The sequence below is a fragment of the Haliotis rubra genome, unplaced genomic scaffold (assembly GCF_003918875.1).
Source record: "Haliotis rubra isolate DU_JTF1 unplaced genomic scaffold, ASM391887v1 Scf70, whole genome shotgun sequence".
In the NCBI taxonomy this organism is placed as follows: Eukaryota; Metazoa; Mollusca; class Gastropoda; order Lepetellida; family Haliotidae; genus Haliotis; species Haliotis rubra.
In genome coordinates, this window is record NW_025767413.1 from 1,928,749 (window position 1) to 1,949,456 (window position 20,708).

At 38.0% G+C, this 20,708-nt stretch overlaps 1 protein-coding gene across 1 annotated transcript in view; it reads left to right on the top strand.

Annotated features, from left to right (window-relative positions):
* The window catches only part of LOC124258751 (dyslexia-associated protein KIAA0319-like protein), a 104,777-nt gene that overhangs the window by 55,470 nt on the left and 28,599 nt on the right, over positions 1-20,708 (top strand). The window contains exons 7-9 of the mRNA XM_046692833.1: positions 9,779-9,877; positions 17,890-17,993; positions 19,778-19,865. Coding sequence (XP_046548789.1) covers positions 9,779-9,877; positions 17,890-17,993; positions 19,778-19,865 — 291 coding nt within the window. The remainder of the gene's footprint in view (positions 1-9,778; positions 9,878-17,889; positions 17,994-19,777; positions 19,866-20,708) is intronic.

The following is a 20,708-nucleotide window of genomic DNA, read 5'->3' on the forward strand; positions in this document are numbered from 1 at the left end:
GTGTGTCCATACAGCCATCATGTAGTGTCTTGTTTGGAATTTGTGTGGACAGGGGCATAGCTACCATTATACAAAAAAGCCTGGGCTTACACATGATTGTAGCTAAAAAGGTTGGGCAAGTCCTCAATGCTATCTAAATGTAAAGCTTTGCAACCTATTTCCCAGTATCGGGCTTGCACGAAAGAATTGGCTTGCTACGCACCTGATGGATATTTCTGCTTAAAGTTTGTACATGATTTCCATAGATTGGTAGCTCTCAGCTTGATTTAACAGTGAGCCTCACTATGTGTATAAAGGCGTTATTGAGTATTTCATGGCAGAGAAATCATGGGCATAGGACAGCCTCTAGTTGATCAGCAGATGCTCTTTTTATTATTGCTAAAATCCACTGACAAGAAAACCTCAAAGACTCTCAATTTTATGGCACAGACTGCTCCAAAACATCTGTGTATCTGAACATGGATCAGTATTGATATCGGGAATAAGTTACCAGGCTCATGACAGTAGCATCAACCTCTCTGTAGCATCAGTGATGTATGTCAGGAAACAGTTGACCATCATTTTCAGGACTTCTTGAATCTGAACTGAAGGTTTCATAATAAATATATGAAGAGTAGTTTTCCTGAATCCTGTCTGTTTGGCTGGTTCAAATAATAACATAAGTATTCTAGTTGTTCTTTATAGAATAAAGTTTCTGTTATGATGTTTTTGGTAGAAATACAGAACTTCTGAAACTTTCACAAACACCTTCTCCTAGGTTTTATCCCAATTCTTCTGCTCCCATTACCATGACAACATCAGCATGCAGGGTGCCAGGGGGCCCAGGTGTCTGAGGTGCCCTGTGCAGAGTTGTGTCCCTTGGGCGTGCCAGCAACCTATCATTGTGGATTCAAATGCTGGTTCACCCTGATTATTTTCCTGATTTGTCAAAACCATATCCGGGCGAAAGCGGTAAATGTCTTACACCTGCATCACTCCGCTACTCCAACTGAGATAAATGTGTATTTAAAGTCCTTCAGTCAGTCGAGACATACAGTAAACTACAGCTATAGCACACTCAAAGTGACCACTAAGTTACCTTGGTAAAACTGTAATTTGTTATACACATTTCAATTAAAATATGCAGTAAGTGGTCAAGACAAAAGAATCAGTTATCAGAATATGTCAAGAGACAAGACAAGAATTTTATTGTATTCAAGGCCTCCGGCCCATATACAGTTAACAGAGTTGTACATAAGTATTTTTTACAAGTAAGTTGTAACTAATGTTTCAACAATTCATCTCTTAACTTACTGGAATGTTTTATAAACAATGACAGATTTCTAATATTTTGTTTATTGCAAGAACATAATAGTGATTTAAAAGCTACATCGGGGGGTTTTGACAGGTAATACTCCGGTATATATTTCTTTCTAATGTCAGCATAAGATTTACAGATAAAGGTGAAGTGAATTTTGTTTTCTACTGCTTCTTTGCATAATGGACAGATTCTTTGATTGCTCTCAATGGACATTTTTCTTCCTTCATTTACCATTAAATTTAGCAAACCTAGTCTGAATTTTATAAACGTATACCTTAAATCGTTGCATCTAAGTACAGATAAATGATTTTCGCAATCGAGCTATTAATATGTATCACCAGGAATGGTAATCACGTTTGAATAATAGCACACGCTATGATTGTTATAGGACATTTAAAACTTTACTACAACCAGAAAAATATTAATAAAAACATCGATATGACCAACAGTTTGGTTTAACCAGACATACCCATAACCATGAGAAAATAATAAATATCTTAAACTTGATGCCCACATTACTTTGCCAATACTATCTAAATGAACCAACATATTATAGGACAGTTTTGGAATACGATGGTTAGGCACTGGAATATGTCCAGTACAGTACACGTGAAGTGAAGCCTTTCTCAATTAACACCTTCAGAGACCAGCAGGGCAGATTTTGATTAATTCAGACATCACATATAAAATGTCCACTCCTAGAAATAATCTGATACTCTTGTCAGTAAAGGTTATAGCAGGTTTGTTGTCACCGATACATTCTGGGATTGTTAAGATATTCACCAAGAGAAGATCGTGGTGTCTGAAACAGACGGTAACGAGGTGGGTTTTTATTGATGAGTTATAGTTGGCCAAGCTGACATTTCTGCAGAAAATAATTCCCTGAAAATCATTTATCAAGTACTCACTGCGACTCCCTGTGTCAGAGACGTTGAAGGTCAGATGGATCTGGATTCAGAAGAAGGCTGGGGCGGTAGGGTAGCCTAATGGTTAAAGCATTGGCTCATCACTCCGAAGACCCGGGTTCGAATCCCCACATGGGTACAATGTGTGAAGCCCATTTCTGGTGTCCCCCGCCGTGATATTGCTGGAATATTGCTAAAAGCGACGTAAAACCAAACTCAGTCAGTCAGTCAGTCAGTCAGAAGAAGGCTACACAGAATACCTTCACACTGTTCCCCCTTGACGTATAGCTGTGGCTGACCCTCATGGTCTGATCCATTATAACCTCTGACATATATGCCTCTGTAATATTCTGTGTATATTTTGATGGATGTCATAAATGATCCATATCTTCAAGTTTCTTTCTATGCTATCATTTAAGAAAATCTGTGATTGATTGTTTTCCAAGCATATTTTTTGCAGTGATGGTGTAGCCATGTGGTTTTCACACTGAACATCACACCAAAGACCCAGGTTCAATTCCCCACACGGGTACAATGTGTGAAGCCCATTTCTGGTGTCCCCTGCTGTGATATTGCTAAAAGTGGAATAAAACCATAATCACTCACTCACTCACTCTGAAGACCCAGGTTCGATTCCCCACATGGGTACAATGTATGAAGCCCATTTCTGGTGTCCCCCACCATGATGTTGCTGGAATATTGCTAAAAGCGACATAAAACCATACTCACTCACTCACTCACGATATTGCTGGTTCAGTTCTCAACATGCTGTGGGGTGGTTGGGTAGCCTCGTGGTTTAGTGTTGGCTTGTCACACTGAAGACCCAGGTTTGATTCCTCACTTGGGTTAAATTCTGGTGTCCCAAGTCATGGTATAGCTGGACTATTGCTGGTTCAGTTCTCAACATGGGTAGGGCAGTGGGGTAGCCAATTGCTATAGTACTGGCTAGTCACACTAAAGATCCAGGTTTGATTTCCCGACATGGGTACAATGTGTGAAGCCAAATTCTGGTGTCCCCTGTCATGGTATAGCTGGAGTATTACTTAAACTGTACTCTCTCTCAGCACGGTACACAAAGAGATGCTCCCTGCCATTATTTGCTGAAATGTTGCTAATGGCAATGAAGAACCAATCACACACTCAATGTTAAATTTTAATGAATTTGGAATACTATTTGTGAAAAGGATCAACTGTCTGATGACGTGGCTTCAGTACCTATATTACTGAGTATAATGTCTGCATGATGTAGAGAAGAGTGAAATACCATTTGGGAGATTTAAGGATATTGATTGTTCTTTCTATGAAATATACTGGGGCGTAATGCTGACAGTGTCTGGGAATATTTCTCTGCTCATTCATGATTCATTACCAGATGATTTATTGCTTTCAGCGGTACTATAGCTTTTGACATACATCTGAAAAACGTACAATGATTTGTCAAATATTGTTTGAGAAGCACTTTCTGTATTTTTTAGCCTGATCAGATGGTTACCAAACCCTCAGTGTTAGAGTTACAGTTGATGTTTAAGAAGTTCTGTTGCACTAGAAATACCAATTTTGTGATTCATCTGGTGTGTGTTTCCAATCTACTCAGATTGTACTGAGGTGTAATGACAATGTTCACATGCAGATACAGATATAAATTAAGTGTTCTCAACAGCATAAAAACTGTCTTAATGTTTTGCATTCAGAACTGCCTGTTCATGTCAAATACAGAAATCAGACAAACTGTTCCGAATGCTTCCTCACTTGTATGAAATATTTGTATGATCGACACTGATTGGCTGATTAGACAGTGGAACAATCTGTGAAGATCCAGGTTAGAATTGGTCTTCAGCAACCCATGCTTATCTCATGCTGATGATCGCTGCATTGTATGGTCCAGCCGTGATTATTAACAGACCGCCTCCATATTGCTGGAATATTGCTGAATGTAGCATTAAACAACAAACAAGCAAACGAATAGAAAGCGGACTGATCACTGAACATGTTGTGAACGAACCCCTGCTTTTAGACAAAGTGTGTCTGTGCTTTGTATTTATTTAAGTTTGAAGCTCTCAATTCAATGATGCACATTGATGGTTTTTGCGTTGCAATCTTCTGAATTACATGATACATGAGTTCAAATTTCTCTCTGTGATATCTGAATGACCCTCACCTCACTCTAGGTCTCCTTGATATGGTTACTGACGTTAATTCTTGTCAATATTCAGAGTTTTTAATTGTACACCTTTAAATATTTTTAGAATAAAATGATGTTTTCCAACTCTTGCTGAAAAATAAACGGGGTTAGTGTGCATTCTATTAAGCTAGGTACACTAATTAACTATCATGTCAAATTCACCATTTGCTTTAGCAGCTTATAGGAAACACTGTCTTATGACTTTGAGATAAAAGTATGGATTGTATTAATTCAAAAATAGTTTTAGCACATCTGTATAAAACATCCATCTGTAGGAAGATATGATTTCTATATTTTTGAGCAAATGGATAAATATGTGCACATTTACTATTTCAAACTATTTATAACATACAATATTAGGTTACAATGTAGCGATGTCATAATGACTACGTAACCTTTTGGAAAATGTTAATTATATATACCATTTTTGTGTCACAGGTATGTTGCACTGAATATTTTATAATTTACTCTTAACGGCCTTCACACGGCAAACTAAAGTTTGACAACACATGTTGTAATAATAATGTTGTCAAACTCAAGTTTGAGAGTGTGAACATTCCAACAATTCGCCACCAACACCGATTTCAGAGTTGTCAAACTGTTGTCGAGAAATATGATCGGTCTCTATTCCCACCAACTTTTCCATCAAACTTTTGGTGTGGTCAAAATCGAGTTTGACGACTGAAGTGTTGGTAAACTCGTGGTTCAGAAACAACCAATCGCAGTCAACGAAATTGTCACGTGACCGCACCGATAGAGACATGCTGCTTAAATGACATGGAAGTTTGACAACAGGTGTTTGACGTGTGAAAAAGCGAGCTTGATAACTTTTAACATGTCAACATCTGTTGTCAAACTTCAGTCTGCCGTGTGAAGGCCGCTTTAGTCTGTGATACTCCACTTCACAGTGGTGATAGACTGACTTCAGATGCTTTGTTCAAAAGACAAAGAGCTGGTCAGTGAACACATTTTGTAAGTTAGTTAAAGCCAACTAAAATGAAGACTGGGTAGCCTTTAGGAGTGGCCTTGCTGAGTTTGTCTCTTGATTGTTGCTCATGTTATCTGACACTGGTTTGTCTGGTCCAGATTGTATGCAAACAATACATTCCCTAATTAACTCTCTTGAGTGAAAAACAAAATAGTCATTTTACAAGAAATGTTTTCTTCCAAAAACATTTCTTCTCTTTTGATTATAATACATAACTGTTTTTTGTGAGCACCTTGGTTGAAAAAATGTCGACTTAGTCTAGCTATTGTAATAGCTTTCTGGAGCACATGAATTATGAACGTATGAAATTGATATTCTGAAAATATCAAGATTTCCTCTGGCACTTGATTTTTTGTTTGTCAGAAAGCAAATGCCTGTTCAAATTCTTTTTGCAGTGTATTCAACAAGATTCCATCAGTGATCTTTGGCTGTAAAGTATACAAATATCACTGCCAGATTAACTTGAGTCTAGATTATCAGATTTGCATTAACCTATTTCTGTTCCTACCTGCATATTTATAACGCTCATGTCTGCACCTAGCATTGATTGCCCAGATGGTATATCAGTTAATTACCTCTAAAATCAGCATCACAGAATGGTTGTACAGTGTATAGATTGCCCTTGACAGCGGGCGAAGTTAGAACAGGGAAATTATCAAATATTATCAAATATTCATGCAAATGCACAGTTACTGAATGAAACTACATAATTTCCTGATAGTGTGCATAATGTTAGAGTTTTAGTTAAGAAAAGCATTTTATTTAAGTTCTATTTTTAGATTTGTTAGTTTCAGTAAATTAGCCATATTTAGTTTGTGTGCTAAATTGCCTAATCAAATGTATGATTATGTTATATTTTACTCTCTTCAAAGTCCCATAGACTACTAGCATGAGATGCATGGTAGTAATGTGATAGTAATGAGCAAGGTGAAAGGTGGATTTGTAAACAACCATCTTGATTCATCATCAGTATTCAGCCTATTGTGTATGTGACAGACTGTGGAAGTGTATCAATGTTGCAGCATCTCATATCTATACATCTAGCATATATGGATAGCACCTGTCCCACACTAAGCTCATCACCGTGGAACGTCCATGTGTTGGAAGTCGTCGTGGCCATTGCGCCTAGTGTGAGTTATTGATCACTCGGCAACACGGACCGCAGAGTATTGGACGCATGTTGTGATAGCATATACTGGGACTTCTTCCTGTGTACATACAGCTCTGTCGCAATCAACGATGCACATGTGCTTGGGTGTACATAGATGAATAGGAGACAAGCATGCATGTATCTGATTACTGTCCTCGCCGTCGGTCCTGATAGCTGCTGTGTCAAATGCTCAAGGTGGGTATTGCCAGGTAGAGTTTGGATACCTTCAGGTACTGTGGATGTTACTGCCAGGTACTGTTTGATTACTGCCAGGTACTGTGGGTGATACTGCCAGGTACTGTTTGATTACTGCCAGGTACTGTGGGTGATACTGCCAGGTACTGTTTGATTACTGCCAGGTACTGTGGGTGATACTGCCAGGTACTGTAGATGTCAGTGGGTGATACTGCCAGGTACTGTGGATGTTACTGCCAGGTACTGTAGATGTTACTGCCAGGTACTGTGGGTGATACTGCCAGGTACTGTGGATGTTACTGCCAGGTACTGTGGATGTTACTGCCAGGTACTGTGTTGAGATGTTGTTACCAGGTACTGTGGATGTTAGGTTACCACCAGGTACTGTGGATGTTACTGCCGGGTACTGTTTGGATACTGACTGTGGGGTTACCATTTGATGTTACTGCCAGGTACTGTGGATACTGCCAGGTACTGTACTGTTACTGCCAGGTACACAATGGTTGTTACTGCCAGGTACTGTGTAATTGATACTGCCAGGTACTGTGGTTTGTTACTGCCAGGTACTGTGGTTGAGTACTGCCAGGTACTGTGGTACTGTGGTTGTTACTGCCAGGTACTGTGGATGTTACTGCCAGGTACTGTGGTGTAATTGTTACTGCCAGGTACTGTGGGTGTTACTGCCAGGTACTGTGGTTGTTACTGCCAGGTACTGTGGTTGTTACTTCCAGGTACTGTGGTTGTTACTGCCAGGTACTGTGGGTGTTACCACCAGGTACTGTGGATGTTACTTCCAGGTACTGTGGATGTTACTGCCAGGTACTAAAGATGTTACTGCTAGGTACTGTGTTTGAATACTGCCAGGTACCATTTGAATACCACCAGTTACTGTTGGTGATACTGCCAGGTACTGTGTGTTGTGTTACTGATATTATCCAGTCCTAAACCATACTGGATGGGGGTGAGGTAATGTTGTCATGAGGAGGCAGTTTGTTTGGGGTGTAGTATTACAAATCGGAGTGCTTTCTGTTTGGGATCTGGCTTTTCTCACCGACAACATTGACTATCCATATCTTCAAGATCAAGTGACACATACAAGGATCCATTTTGATGTTTGTTTTATGATTTGGTATATGTATGAATAATATACACTAAATAGTCATGAGACATTGATTGTTCCTTCATTGGAAGATGTGTTATTTTATTCATTTTTTTCACTGTGTTGCTTGATTGGAATGGAGTTAACAGACTAGATATAGGCGGCAATAGTTTAAATGCTCTACGTATATTTCTAGGATTCATTATTAAATATTCAGGCTCTTCATATATTTCGCTGTACATACAGTAAACTGATTTATAAAGAACAAGCTAATAACAATCCATTTGGGGGTTTCAGGCCACATGCTGTATGTTTTAGTCAAAATGTGTATGGCTAACTATATGGTCATAGCGAACTAAAATTAGTGATCTCTTTGAGTTTGTTATAACCATAGTAATTATAGTTCTGCCGTCACAGTTTACAAGTTCTCGTGATTGTTACTATTTCCCACACTGTAATGTCATATTGTAAATGATGCCATCACATGTAATGCTGATATATGTAATATAAACGTAATTTCCTCTTTGTGACATCATCTGGCTGCAGTAGCTAGGATTTGTGTGTTTTGGTCCTAAGGATCATATAGTATGAGGTTGGCTTTGTTCATTGTGGACTTGAAAATGATGGGACCCATATCCTGCTTAACAACAAAAATATGGGGTATTCAGAAAATGTGATGGCTGTGAATTCATACCAGTTCTGTCTGACAGTCTGAGGTACAGATAAAGTTCAAGCCAATTCCTTTGATAAGTGTGAGGTGCATACTTAATTTTGGAGTCCTCATTTGACGGCTAGCTTGCAAAATATCAATTGCCATTCCTTACATTTATCTATTTCATCATGATCTTCTTGTGCTCTTGTGTTGTTGTTTTTACCAAAATGAAATAGTGTCCTTTGACCCTGATAACTCAACCAGGCTTTGCCAAGCTCATGAAATATGCATAGTGTAATATGATTGGCTTCTACGTGTGATATGGACCAATCACTGAGCTTGATATAATTATTTTTTGTGCAGCTACCTGACAGCATTTCATGAGCATCACATTGTGTAATTATTTCTCTGTACAGTAGGGTTGGCTCTGAATATGTTTAATGTATTGCAGTAATTGTAAGTTCGTGATTTGGAGTTTCAGCATAATTACAACTTGTTGTTTTGTTACACTGTATTTACTTTTATAAGGTATTATGGTAGACATATGGAGGACAGCAAAATGTGATGCATTAATGGCAAAAATGATGTCTGATACGATTCCCTATTTTGACTTTTACCACACATTTTTCAGGTGAACAATTGTCTAGCCTTTGCATGTGTTTATGACGGGTGCCACCAATGGGGCAAGATACGCTCACCGTTACATAATACCTGGTATCATCACTAATTGATAGTGATTCATAAACACATGCTCTGTCACCGTATCTCATGATGTCAAACATGATATGAGCCAAGTTCATGATATAACCTTTACTATAGCTTAACTATCCCATGTTCATGATATAACCTTTACTATAGCTCAACTATCCCATGTTCATGATATGACATTTACTATAGCTTAACTATACCATGTTCATGATATAACCTTTACTATAGCTCAACTATCCCATGTTCATGATATAACCTTTACTATAGCTCAACTATCCCATGTTCATGATATAACCTTTACTATAGCTTAACTATCCCATGTTCATGATATAACCTTTACTATAGCTCAACTATCCCATGTTCATGATATAACCTTTACTATAGCTCAACTATCCCATGTTCATGATATGATCAACAGTATGGGTCAGCTCCAAATTAGTTCATGATGAAGTCAGCTGAAAAAGTCAACTATCAAGTGTTCAAGATTTCATCAATATTCATTACATATGTTAATGGTACTACCAGTCAAATAATTCATTAACATGAAATCTTATTGAAAACATATGAATCGTTAATAATGTAATTGTATTGTATTTCAGTTATCCAGTTGACAGTATCGGCTGGGGATAACAAGATCATCACACTCCCGGAAAACACAGTCACTCTCTCGGCCTTCGTCCTGCCCAAACCTCTCAAAGGTATGTTATAATAGTTGCCTGTCCTTGTGACTTGCTTCAAACTGAGTACTTCCTGCATGAAAATGTTTGGAGTTGAGGTTCTTGAGTGCAGATTTGGTTGCACATGAAAATGTTTGGAGTTGATGTTCTTGAAAGTGATAATGTAGTTACACATGGAAAATGTTTGGAGTTGATGTTCTTGAGTGAAGATTTGGTTGCACATGAAAATGTTTGGAGTTGATGTTCTTGAAAGTGCTGATTTGGTTGCACATGAAAATGTTTGGAGTTGATGTTCTTGAAAGTGATAATGTAGTTACACATGGAAAATGTTTGGAGTTGATGTTCTTGAAAGTGCTGATTTGGTTGCACATGAAAATGTTTGGAGTTGATGTTCTTGAAAGTGCTGATTTGGTTGCACATGAAAATGTTTGGAGTTGATGTTCTTGAAAGTGATAATGTAGTTACACATGGAAAATGTTTGGAGTTGATGTTCTTGAAAGTGCTGATTTGGTTGCACATGAAAATGTTTGGAGTTGATGTTCTTGAAAGTGCTAATGTAGTTACACATGGAAACCTATAAAACCAATATATTTTGGGGGAATTGAATTGATAGGTGAGATAATACCACTAGCTGCAGAAGCTCCATTCTACAGATAATGACTCCTCCACTCACCAACCCACTAATAACTGACCCTGAACTATCTGACAAGAGAATGTCATGCAGGGAACAGTTCAGACCCTGATCTACATGTTATTTTAAGTACAAAATCCAAATGAGTTTTATTTTAAAAGCAAAAATATTCATCACATTATTATTTAAAAACAGAAAATGTCATTTGGTGTTATACCATTTTCTGTTTTTAAATAATAATGCAATGAATATATATGTATTTTAAATTAAACTCATTTGGATTTTGTACTTAAAATGATTATGAATGCAGATTTGATCTCGTCACTATATGGCTGAAATAATGCCAATGTGACGTAAAACCCAACTCAACTCAACTTAACTTACTTATAATCTGCCTTTGATCTGCTTGTGATCTCCCTACCTTCAGTTTTTGGTTTTCCTCGATCCTTCCATGTTCTACAACATGTTTTACTTGGAATCTACATATGATCTGTTTGTCATATGAGTGTGATCTACTAATGATCTGCTTGTATGATCTAGCCATGATCAGTTTGTGATCTTCCTAATGCTCTCCTTGTGATCTACTCATGATCTATTTGCGATCAACTGTGTTCTACCTGCATTCACACATTGTTAACAAGCTCTTAATGATTCCCTATACACTATATAGACCAATCAACATGAGATATCTGATCAAATATAGAACATACAATATCATTACAAAATATCTATGCTCTCTGATATTCTATTTTTTAACTATTATTAGGCCAGACCAATTGTATTCCTTGTTTTACGGATTTTTGTCCTCATAAAAAGTAAAAGGCAGGAGGAATAAAAATAAAATCACCAGTCAAAGTAATATTCCTTCTAAATACTCAAAGTATTTTACTTTTGGCAAGTTATGAAGTGGATATGGGGCAAAAAACAATCTAAAAAAAACTTTTTCTGTAAGTTTACTTATTTGGCCAATAAAAACATTAGGATTTAATTTTTTGAGTGGGGAAAATTAATTTTTATTTTTTTTCTTATTCTTGAAAAAATATGACAGGCGGGTCCGTAAAACAAGAAATAAAATTGGTCTGGCCTTATCTGTATATACAACTCCAGTGTCAAGACATTCATGATAATGTGCCAACATTGCCTGAATGATGCCAGTTCCTCACCCAGACAATACAACAGTGTAATGTCAGTTGAAGGCAACAGGTGTTGCCACTTAAATCAAAGATGGTGACGTACATAACGCTACTGCACAGGTTACGATGCCAACCCTCATACAGCTGTCTCAGTTCGCTGGCAGTGCATCATCAATTATTTCTCAGGTTGGCATGTCACATGGTAACTTTATGTATTGAACAGACGCAGTTTTAATAATCATATTCCAGATAAGTAATGTGCTGGGAAATTTTCTTCAGATTTTCAAATTTTAGCATGATGAAGTTTAGGAACGTAATTATGTATTCCTGCTTGTAACATTTGAGCATTTGCTTATGTTTGTTGAATATTTTACAGTTTGTTCAAAGCTGTTAGTGGTAACACATAGATCCTACGTAATAATTCTTGTTGATAAAACAAAGCACAAAACTCTTCTGTTCAGTGTTTTTGAGATATGAAGATCATGTGATAGTGAACAGTTTTCAGTTTGCTTAAAGTTTCAAAGGTAATCTTTGAGAAAATTGTTGAAAAAAAGCAATAAAAATATCAAGCAATGAGTGTGGGTGTTGGTGTTGCACATATGAATAGACCTTGATGGGCGAAATGTAACTATTACCAGTAACTCATGAGCCATGTAATTCTATCAATTGATTTGTTCCCGACAAGGGATCCAGGTTTGTTACCTTGTCAGCAACATGAGAAAGGTCACTCCAAACAGTCCGTCCAAAATCTGGCAAACTGACAATGGCCCATCACTCAGTTATTCCTTGGTGTGTGGCATGTTTTGTTAATTTCAACATTGAGTTACACAAGTTGCTGTTACACTGTTTGATTTCCCTGAAGTAGTTATCAGCCAGAAAGTAAAAATGATTTTTGAAGAAGACCAGTTATAACTAGTCAAACACTTTCATATGTTGGATGAATTATTCACAGATCAGAAATACTTATGTTTAACCACGATATGCCATAAGGTTCTATAAAATACTGTTCAATATATGTTTGTGTTTGTTTATGTGTTTGGTACACAACAAAATGTAATAGTAATAAACACAGATGGTATAAAACTGTTTACAATAAACATATGTACAGTATAATGTAGTTATAATGACATACTTGAATACAGTTATAATGACATACTTGAATATAGTTATAATGACATACTTGAATATAGTTATAATGACATACTTGAATATAGTTATAATGACATACTTGAATATAGTTATAATGACATACTTGAATATAGTTATAATGTCATACTTGTCCCAACTCCTTTACTATATATCTTCATATATTTTTCATTTAATAAATTTTGTTAAAGTAATGTCTACAAGGATGGAAAATAGCACTTCCTGCTAGCCTGCATAACTTTGGTTGATGTTAATGGTATCCTAACAGCTAGTAGAATTTCAAACAGTTTGTTGGGTTCTGTGCTGTTACCACTGGTTGGCCTAGTAGAAGTTCTAGGTTAATGTCCAGCCCTGAGAGACACACAGTATTTACTGATGTGGGTAACTAAACTCGACCAGTGTCAGTTGCCATCAGCGGTGTTTCAAATGTCTTGCATGTAAGAGGAGTGAATCTCACTAGTGACAAGGTAGTGTCATATCTAAATGGTCTCAGCGGATTATTTCAACTTTGTATGTTTCTAAATTCAATCATGGGTCATCTTGACATGGAATGCTTATTAACGATGTTTTAAAAAAGGATTTGTCAGCATATTACATGGTGTTCAAATAAAATATTGTAACAAGTTTTTAGCTTTAACAAAGATGAAGAGACGAAAACATTTAATTTTTTTTTTCACGTGTTGACCTGTCGTGATCATATCTGAGATCTGATGTTGAATCTAAATTCTGTTTCACATTCTGTTACCCATTTGTCTAAGGCTGTATCCTTGTTTGTCCAGTGTATTTGTCTCCACACTGATAACTGCCCCTGGCGGTAGCAGGATGTAAAGCCTTGTGTAGATGGGCATTATTTACCAGTCCTAGTATTCCAATGTTTGGAAGTTTCAGTAGGTAACTATGGATTTCTTGACTTGCTGAGTCAGCAACAGAACCAAGGCATGTGTTGCAGCTTGTCTCCACAGGATGTGACACCATGTATTCTTTGCAGTGAGAATCTCAGAACAACAAATTTGTCATGTGGAAATGTAGTTGTGGATCTGCCATGTGTGGTTGTCCCAAATGTGTGAATGCAGGTGTGGAAGTGTTGTGTCTGAATGCAGGTGTGGACGTGTTGTGTCTGAATGCAGTTGTGGAAGTGTGTCTGAATGCAGGTGTGGACGTGTTGTGTCTGAATGCAGGTCTGAAGTGTTATGTATGAATGCAGTTGTGGAAGTGTGTCTGAATGCAGGTGTGGAAGTGTTGTGTCTGAATGCAGGTGCAGAAGTGTTGTGTCTGAATGCAGGTGTGGAAAGTGTTGTCTGAATGCAGGTAGAAGTGTTATGTCTGAATGCAGTTGTGGAAGTGTCTGAATGCAGGTGTGGAAGTGTTGTGTCTGAATGCAGCAGTGTGTCTGAATGCAGTTGTGGAAGTGTGTCTGAATGCAGTGTATGAAGTGTGTCTGAATGCAGGTGTGGAAGTGTTGTGTCTGAATGCAGGTGTGGAAGTGTTGTGTCTGAAGTGTTGCAGTCTGTGCAGAAGTGTTATGTCTGAATGCAGTTGTGGAAGTGTGTCTAAATGCAGGTGTGGACGTGTTGTGTCTGAATGCAGGTGCAGAAGTGTTATGTCTGAATGCAGTTGTGGAAGTGTCTGAATGCAGGTGTGGACGTGTTGTGTCTGAATGCAGGTGCAGAAGTGTTATGTCTGAATGCAGTTGTGGAAGTGTGTCTGAATGCAGGTGTGGACGTGTTGTGTCTGAATGCAGGTGCAGAAGTGTTATGTCTGAATGCAGTTGTGGAAGTGTGTCTGAATGCAGGTGTGGAAGTGTTGTGTCTGAATGCAGGTGCAGAAGTGTTATGTCTGAATGCAGTTGTGGAAGTGTGTCTGAATGCAGGTGTGGACGTGTTGTGTCTGAATGCAGGTGTGGAAGTGTTGTGTCTGAATGCAGGTGTGGAAGTGTTGTGTCTGAATGCAGTTGTAGAAGTGTCATGTGGGTTGTCATGGTCTGAAATGTCTACTTTGTACTGCCTTTTGGAAAATGTTTTTGTTTGGAAATCAAATGTTCTTGCTTGTTTCTGTTTGTATTGTTTTGAAGAGAAACAGTGGAGAGGTATGACGTCCTTATTTCCATTAACTGATCTTGTACTTGTGTCAGTATAAACCGGCATTTTTCATGTTTTATGTTTTATTTGATAAGATCCTTTTGCTTCATATACCTCAGCCATGTAGTCAGAGAGTTTTTTTTAATATTATTCTTGATATTTTTCACTTAACAACCTTTGTGGAAGAAGAATATAGAAATCTCTTCCTGACTCAATCAGAAACATAGTTTAATGTATCTGAATAATAGATGTAGTATAGGGTATGTGTTTATCTTCGGATATATCCTCTGTTATGTATCCTAAAACCATCACCACAGGTGAGTCAATTACTACCCATATGCATTATGCATTATTCAAAGAGAATTTATCAACTGGAAATATGAACATAGCCAGCTCAGGTGCTGCTTGGATAAAATATCATGCTGGGAGGCCAGCTGTTGCCGCTCCGTTTCTGCATTAGTAGCAGTTTCTGGATGGTTCATGCTGAAAATAAATGAATGTCCAATTAGAAATAGAGTTATAGTGAAGATATGTTGGTATTGGGACCCATAAGTGGAAAATCTTCTCAGTATGTGGTATGAACGATTTATCAGAGTTGTAGTAATTAGCTATATTGAAGAATTAAATTACTGCTGAATCTGGCTTAGACAACATGTGCTGTGGAAATGTGAGGAATCTGATGAATTTGTAGGCTGAGATAGATGTACAGGGTCTCATATGTTTCCTGACATAATCTTTTGGCCTTCTTGTTTAATCGGTTGGTTTACACGTGCTTGTACCTCAGTACTGGACTGCCTCCGTGGTGTAGTGGTTAGAGCGTCCGCCCGGAGAGCGGAAGGTCGCGGGTTCGATCCCCGACCGCGTCATACCAAAAGACGTTAAAATATGGTACTTGTTGGTCCCTGCCTGGCGCTTCAGCATTAATGGGTACAACAAGGACTGGTCGGCTCAGAGTCAGTATAATGTGTCTGAGTGGTGTATTCATGCTTCACTGCGGGTGGTATCTCAGTGGGCTAGCACTATAAAACCAGCTTCAGTCTGGGCTAGTACAAGCAGCCGCACATACACATACACACGCATGCACGTCGTCATATGAGCGAAATATTCTCCAGCACGACGTTAAACCCAACTTCACCTCACCTCACTTCACCTCCTCCTCAGTACCCTTGATTAGTAACAGTATAGAATATATATCCTTCCGTTTAAAATTTATTTTTTTAAACAACGGTAACTTGGATGAAATAAAATATCAAATTCAAATAAAAATCAAATATCAAAGTTTCATATGGCGTTATATGTGATCTTGTATTGATGTAGATGAGGACCCTTATATGTGATCTGCTGGTTGTATTGATGTAGATGAGGACCCCTATATGTGATCTGCTGGTTGTATATGTAATCTGCTGGTTGTAGATAGATGAGGACCTCTGTATGTAGATCTGCCCCCTGTATGTGATCTGCTGGTTGTATTGTTGTAGATGAGGACCCCTGTATGTGATCTGCTGGTTGTATTGTTGTAGATGAGGACCCCTATATGTGATCTGCTGGTTGTATTGTTGTAGATGAGGACCCCTATATGTGATCTGCTGGTTGTATTGATGTAATCTGCTGGTTGTATTGTTGTAGATGAGGACCCCTATATGTGATCTGCTGGTTGTATTGTTGTAGATGAGGACCTCTATATGTGATCTGCTGGTTGTATTGTTGTAGATGAGGACCTCTATATGTGATGCTGGACCCCTATATTGATCTGCTATTGTATTGTTGTAGATGAGGACCCTATGATATGTGATCTGCTGGTTGTATTGTTGTAGATGAGGACCCCTATATGTGATCTGCTGGTTGTATTGTTGTAGATGAGGACCCCTGTATGTGATCTGCTGGTTGTATTGTTGTAGATGAGGACCTCTATATGTGATCTGCTGGTTGTATTGTTGTAGATGAGGACCTCTATATGTGATCTGCTGGTTGTATTGTTGTAGATGAGGACCTCTATATGTGATCTGCTGGTTGTATTGTTGTAGATGAGGACCTCTATATGTGATCTGCTGGTTGTATTGTTGTAGATGAGGACCTCTATATGTGATCTGCTGGTTGTATTGTTGTAGATGAGGACCCCTATATGTGATCTGCTGGTTGTATTGTTGTAGATGAGGACCTCTATATGTGATCTGCTGGTTGTATTGTTGTAGATGAGGACCCCTATATGTGATCTGCTGGTTGTATTGTTGTAGATGAGGACCTCTATATGTGATCTGCTGGTTGTATTGTTGTAGATGAGGACCTCTATATGTGATCTGCTGGTTGTATTGTTGTAGATGAGGACCTCTATATGTGATCTGCTGGTTGTATTGTTTAGATGATTATTGTAGATGGTTGGGACCTCTATATGTGATCTGCTGGTTGTATTGTTGTAGATGAGGACCCCTATATGTGATCTGTTGGTTGTATTGTTGTAGATGAGGACTCTATATGTGATCTGCTGGTTGTATTGTTGTAGATGAGGACCCTATATGTGATCTGCTGGTTGTATTGTTGTAGATGAGGACCCCTATATGTGATCTGCTGGTTGTATTGTTGTAGATGAGGATGTGATCTGCTATATGTGATCTGCTGGTTGTGCTGGTTGTATTGGTTTATTTGTAGATGAGGACCTCTATATGTGATCTGCTGGTTGTATTGTTGTAGATGAGGACCTATATGTGATCTATATAGATGTGATATATGTGATCTGCTGGTTGTATTGTTGTAGATGAGGACCCCTATATGTGATCTGCTGGTTGTATTGTTGTAGATGAGGACCCCTATATGTGATCTGCTGGTTGTATTGTTGTAGATGAGGACCTCTATATGTGATCTGTTGGTTGTATTGTTGTAGATGAGGACCCTATATGTGATCTGCTGGTTGTATTGTTGTAGATGAGGACCCCTATATGTGATCTGCTGGTTGTATTGTTGTAGATGAGGACCCCTATATGTGATCTGCTGGTTGTATTGTTGTAGATGAGGACCTCTATATGTGATGTGCTGGTTGTATTGTTGTAGATGAGGACCCCTATCACTATGACTGGTCACTGGTTACCTTCCCTGAAGGAGCAGAGACTGGAACCATGGAGGGCAAGAATACAGACACTCTGAAACTGTCTAAAGTAAGTATATAGCAGTGTATCAATAAAGTTTGTATGTGTTGATGCCAATTTATGAATGCCATTACTAAATTATTTAAAATTCACCACCACAAGAATTTACATTTAAGATTAACAAGCTAATGAAGGACAATGTGAAGGGGAAAACTTCTATTTTTTTGTTCAATTGATCAGTCCAGTTCCTATTTAGCATTACATGGATGAATTGCAGGACTAGATGAGACATTCTCTCTAAACACATACAGAATGTGATCTAATCAGGCAAGTGATGCGACATACATGTGTTGCATGCCTCACTATATATATAGAACCATGTGCCTTGTTCTTGTCATTAAATAGTATACCTGTAATGACGGTGTACTTCCCTTGCGTGCTTTATATTATTCAGTCCAGATTCAGAGAGACGTTCATCCTGGTTATAGGTCAGGACTTGTGCATGCAAGTTGAAATGAATATTTTGTAAGCTGCTTTCAAGTACATGCAAGACCAGTTATGAAAACATCAAATGACTTTAAAATTCCTAGGTATTTAAATGAATAAATATTTATGCATATTTTGTATACAACTGCCTCAATCAATACGCCTGAAATAAGGTTTAGCTGTCACAGCTGTTGTTATGCTCATCGTTAAATATTTCAAAGGTGAAAGGTCAAACATATTTTTTCATTTTGCTATATTAGTTTAAAGTAGTAAAGTATGTTAAAATAATGATGCACGTATGTATACACTTTATTCAGTACTGAGCATGTGTAACCATGGCAACAGATTTGCCTGGTGACCATTCTGAGATCTCTTGTACAGACAAAATAACAAATGCGTCACACACTGCAGAGAAGGCTGGCGTCTGCTGTATTTGCTTACCAGCTATTGTTCGTGTGAATTATTCCTGTAATGTAATTGAATTTGTTATTGGAAGTTCTTTCGTCCGTCCGTCACCTCATTGATTAATTACTAAATTGTTTTCATGGGTATAATGTACTGGGAATATATGTCAAGAGAAATAAATAAATTGCAAGTGATTCCATGGCATTTGATTGGCTAAACATACAGTTTTTCTGCAGTTTTCATGAACTCAAAACGGATAAGACCATGCCAACTCTCTGACTGTGGTTTGCTGATTGCCTGACAGAATGGAGGGTCTTGTGTTGCATTAGTTTGTTGAACAGTGCCACTGATTTCATATTGTCTATAGTTTTGACTGTGTTTTTATAATAAACAGTCTGTGAAATTATTATGTTGATATATTTATTAATATAAGAACTGATTTCAATATGGTTTTCTGCTAGCTACGACATCACTATTTTTTAATTTAAATGTATTGTCTATACTATGCAGATTTTCACAGAGTACACTTAAAAAACATTTATATTGACCCTTGAAGGTCTGGTTAGAATTGATCTTCAGTAACCCATGCTTGTCATAAGAGGCGGCTAACGGGGTCGGGTGGTCAGGCTCGCTGACTTGCTTGACACATGTCATCATATCCCAATTGTGTAGATTGATGCTCATGCTATTGATCACTGGATTGTCTGACCAGATCCGATTATTTACAGACCGCCGCCATATAGCTGGAATATTGCTGAGTGCGGTGTAAAACTAAACTCACTCACTCACTCTCAAGTCCATGCGATGTTGTCAACTTTCATGTCTTGAATACTCAGTTGTTCATGTTTATCAACCGCTAGTTTGCAGCATCCACATTTGGTTGTGCCAGTCTCCTGTGACATAGATGGAATATTGTTGACTGTCATGTAAAACAGTATTCACACTGTCCCTCTCTGTTTCAGCTGATAGCTGGACTGTACACACTGAAGATCACAGTGACGGGAGAAAACAAGTATGGCGAAGCTGTCGTCACTGTCACAGTGCAGCCTCGTATGTATCTGTCAATCACTGTCATCATCTCCTTTAAAATTTTAACGAGTTCTCTGAATTAAGATCACATTTACATTCTTCCGTTGTGATTCCCACTGGAAATGATGTGGTAGAACTGTGGTACATTGTACAACTGCACCATGACCGTATCTGATTGTCTGTATGGAGATTCTGGGATGGAATCAGTGTGTGAAATAGTTTCCAATTTTGCTAACCAGTTGGGCTGGCTATGCCTTAAAGTTACTAGCCTACAAAATAATTCATTAGCCCAACATTTGAATGTAAAAACTAAGCAAAAGATTACAAAAAAAGGTAAAATACCATCAAAAACAAATACGAAAACACATGTCTGAATTCATGAAATTCACTAGCCAGTCAAGGCCAGTGACTGAGATTTACTGGCCCAACTGGACGCTATTTCGCACACTGGGTGGAATATTTAACAAACAGCCTGTTAGTTCGTTTTTTATACAGAATTCCAAACTAAGTACCTATATCAGGCAAATTGGTAAAAAACATTCTTTCTGTTTTTATCTTAATTCTAAATTTCAGAGGGATAATAATAATTATCATGTTTATTGGTCTCTACAAGTTTCGATTCCCCCACATGGGTACAATGTGAGAAGCCCATTTCTGGTGTCCCCTACCGTGATGTTGTTGGAATATTGTTAAAAGCAGCGTAAAATAACACTCACTCTCTACAAGTTTTGAGGTACCACCTGGAAAACACATTCTTTGTGGCCTTTACTATGTTTAAATATTGCTTGATGTTGTGTAAAACCTTTTCTATTTACTACCAGGTTTATTGCTTCTTGTGTTAGTGGGGGCGGTGGGTCAGCGTAG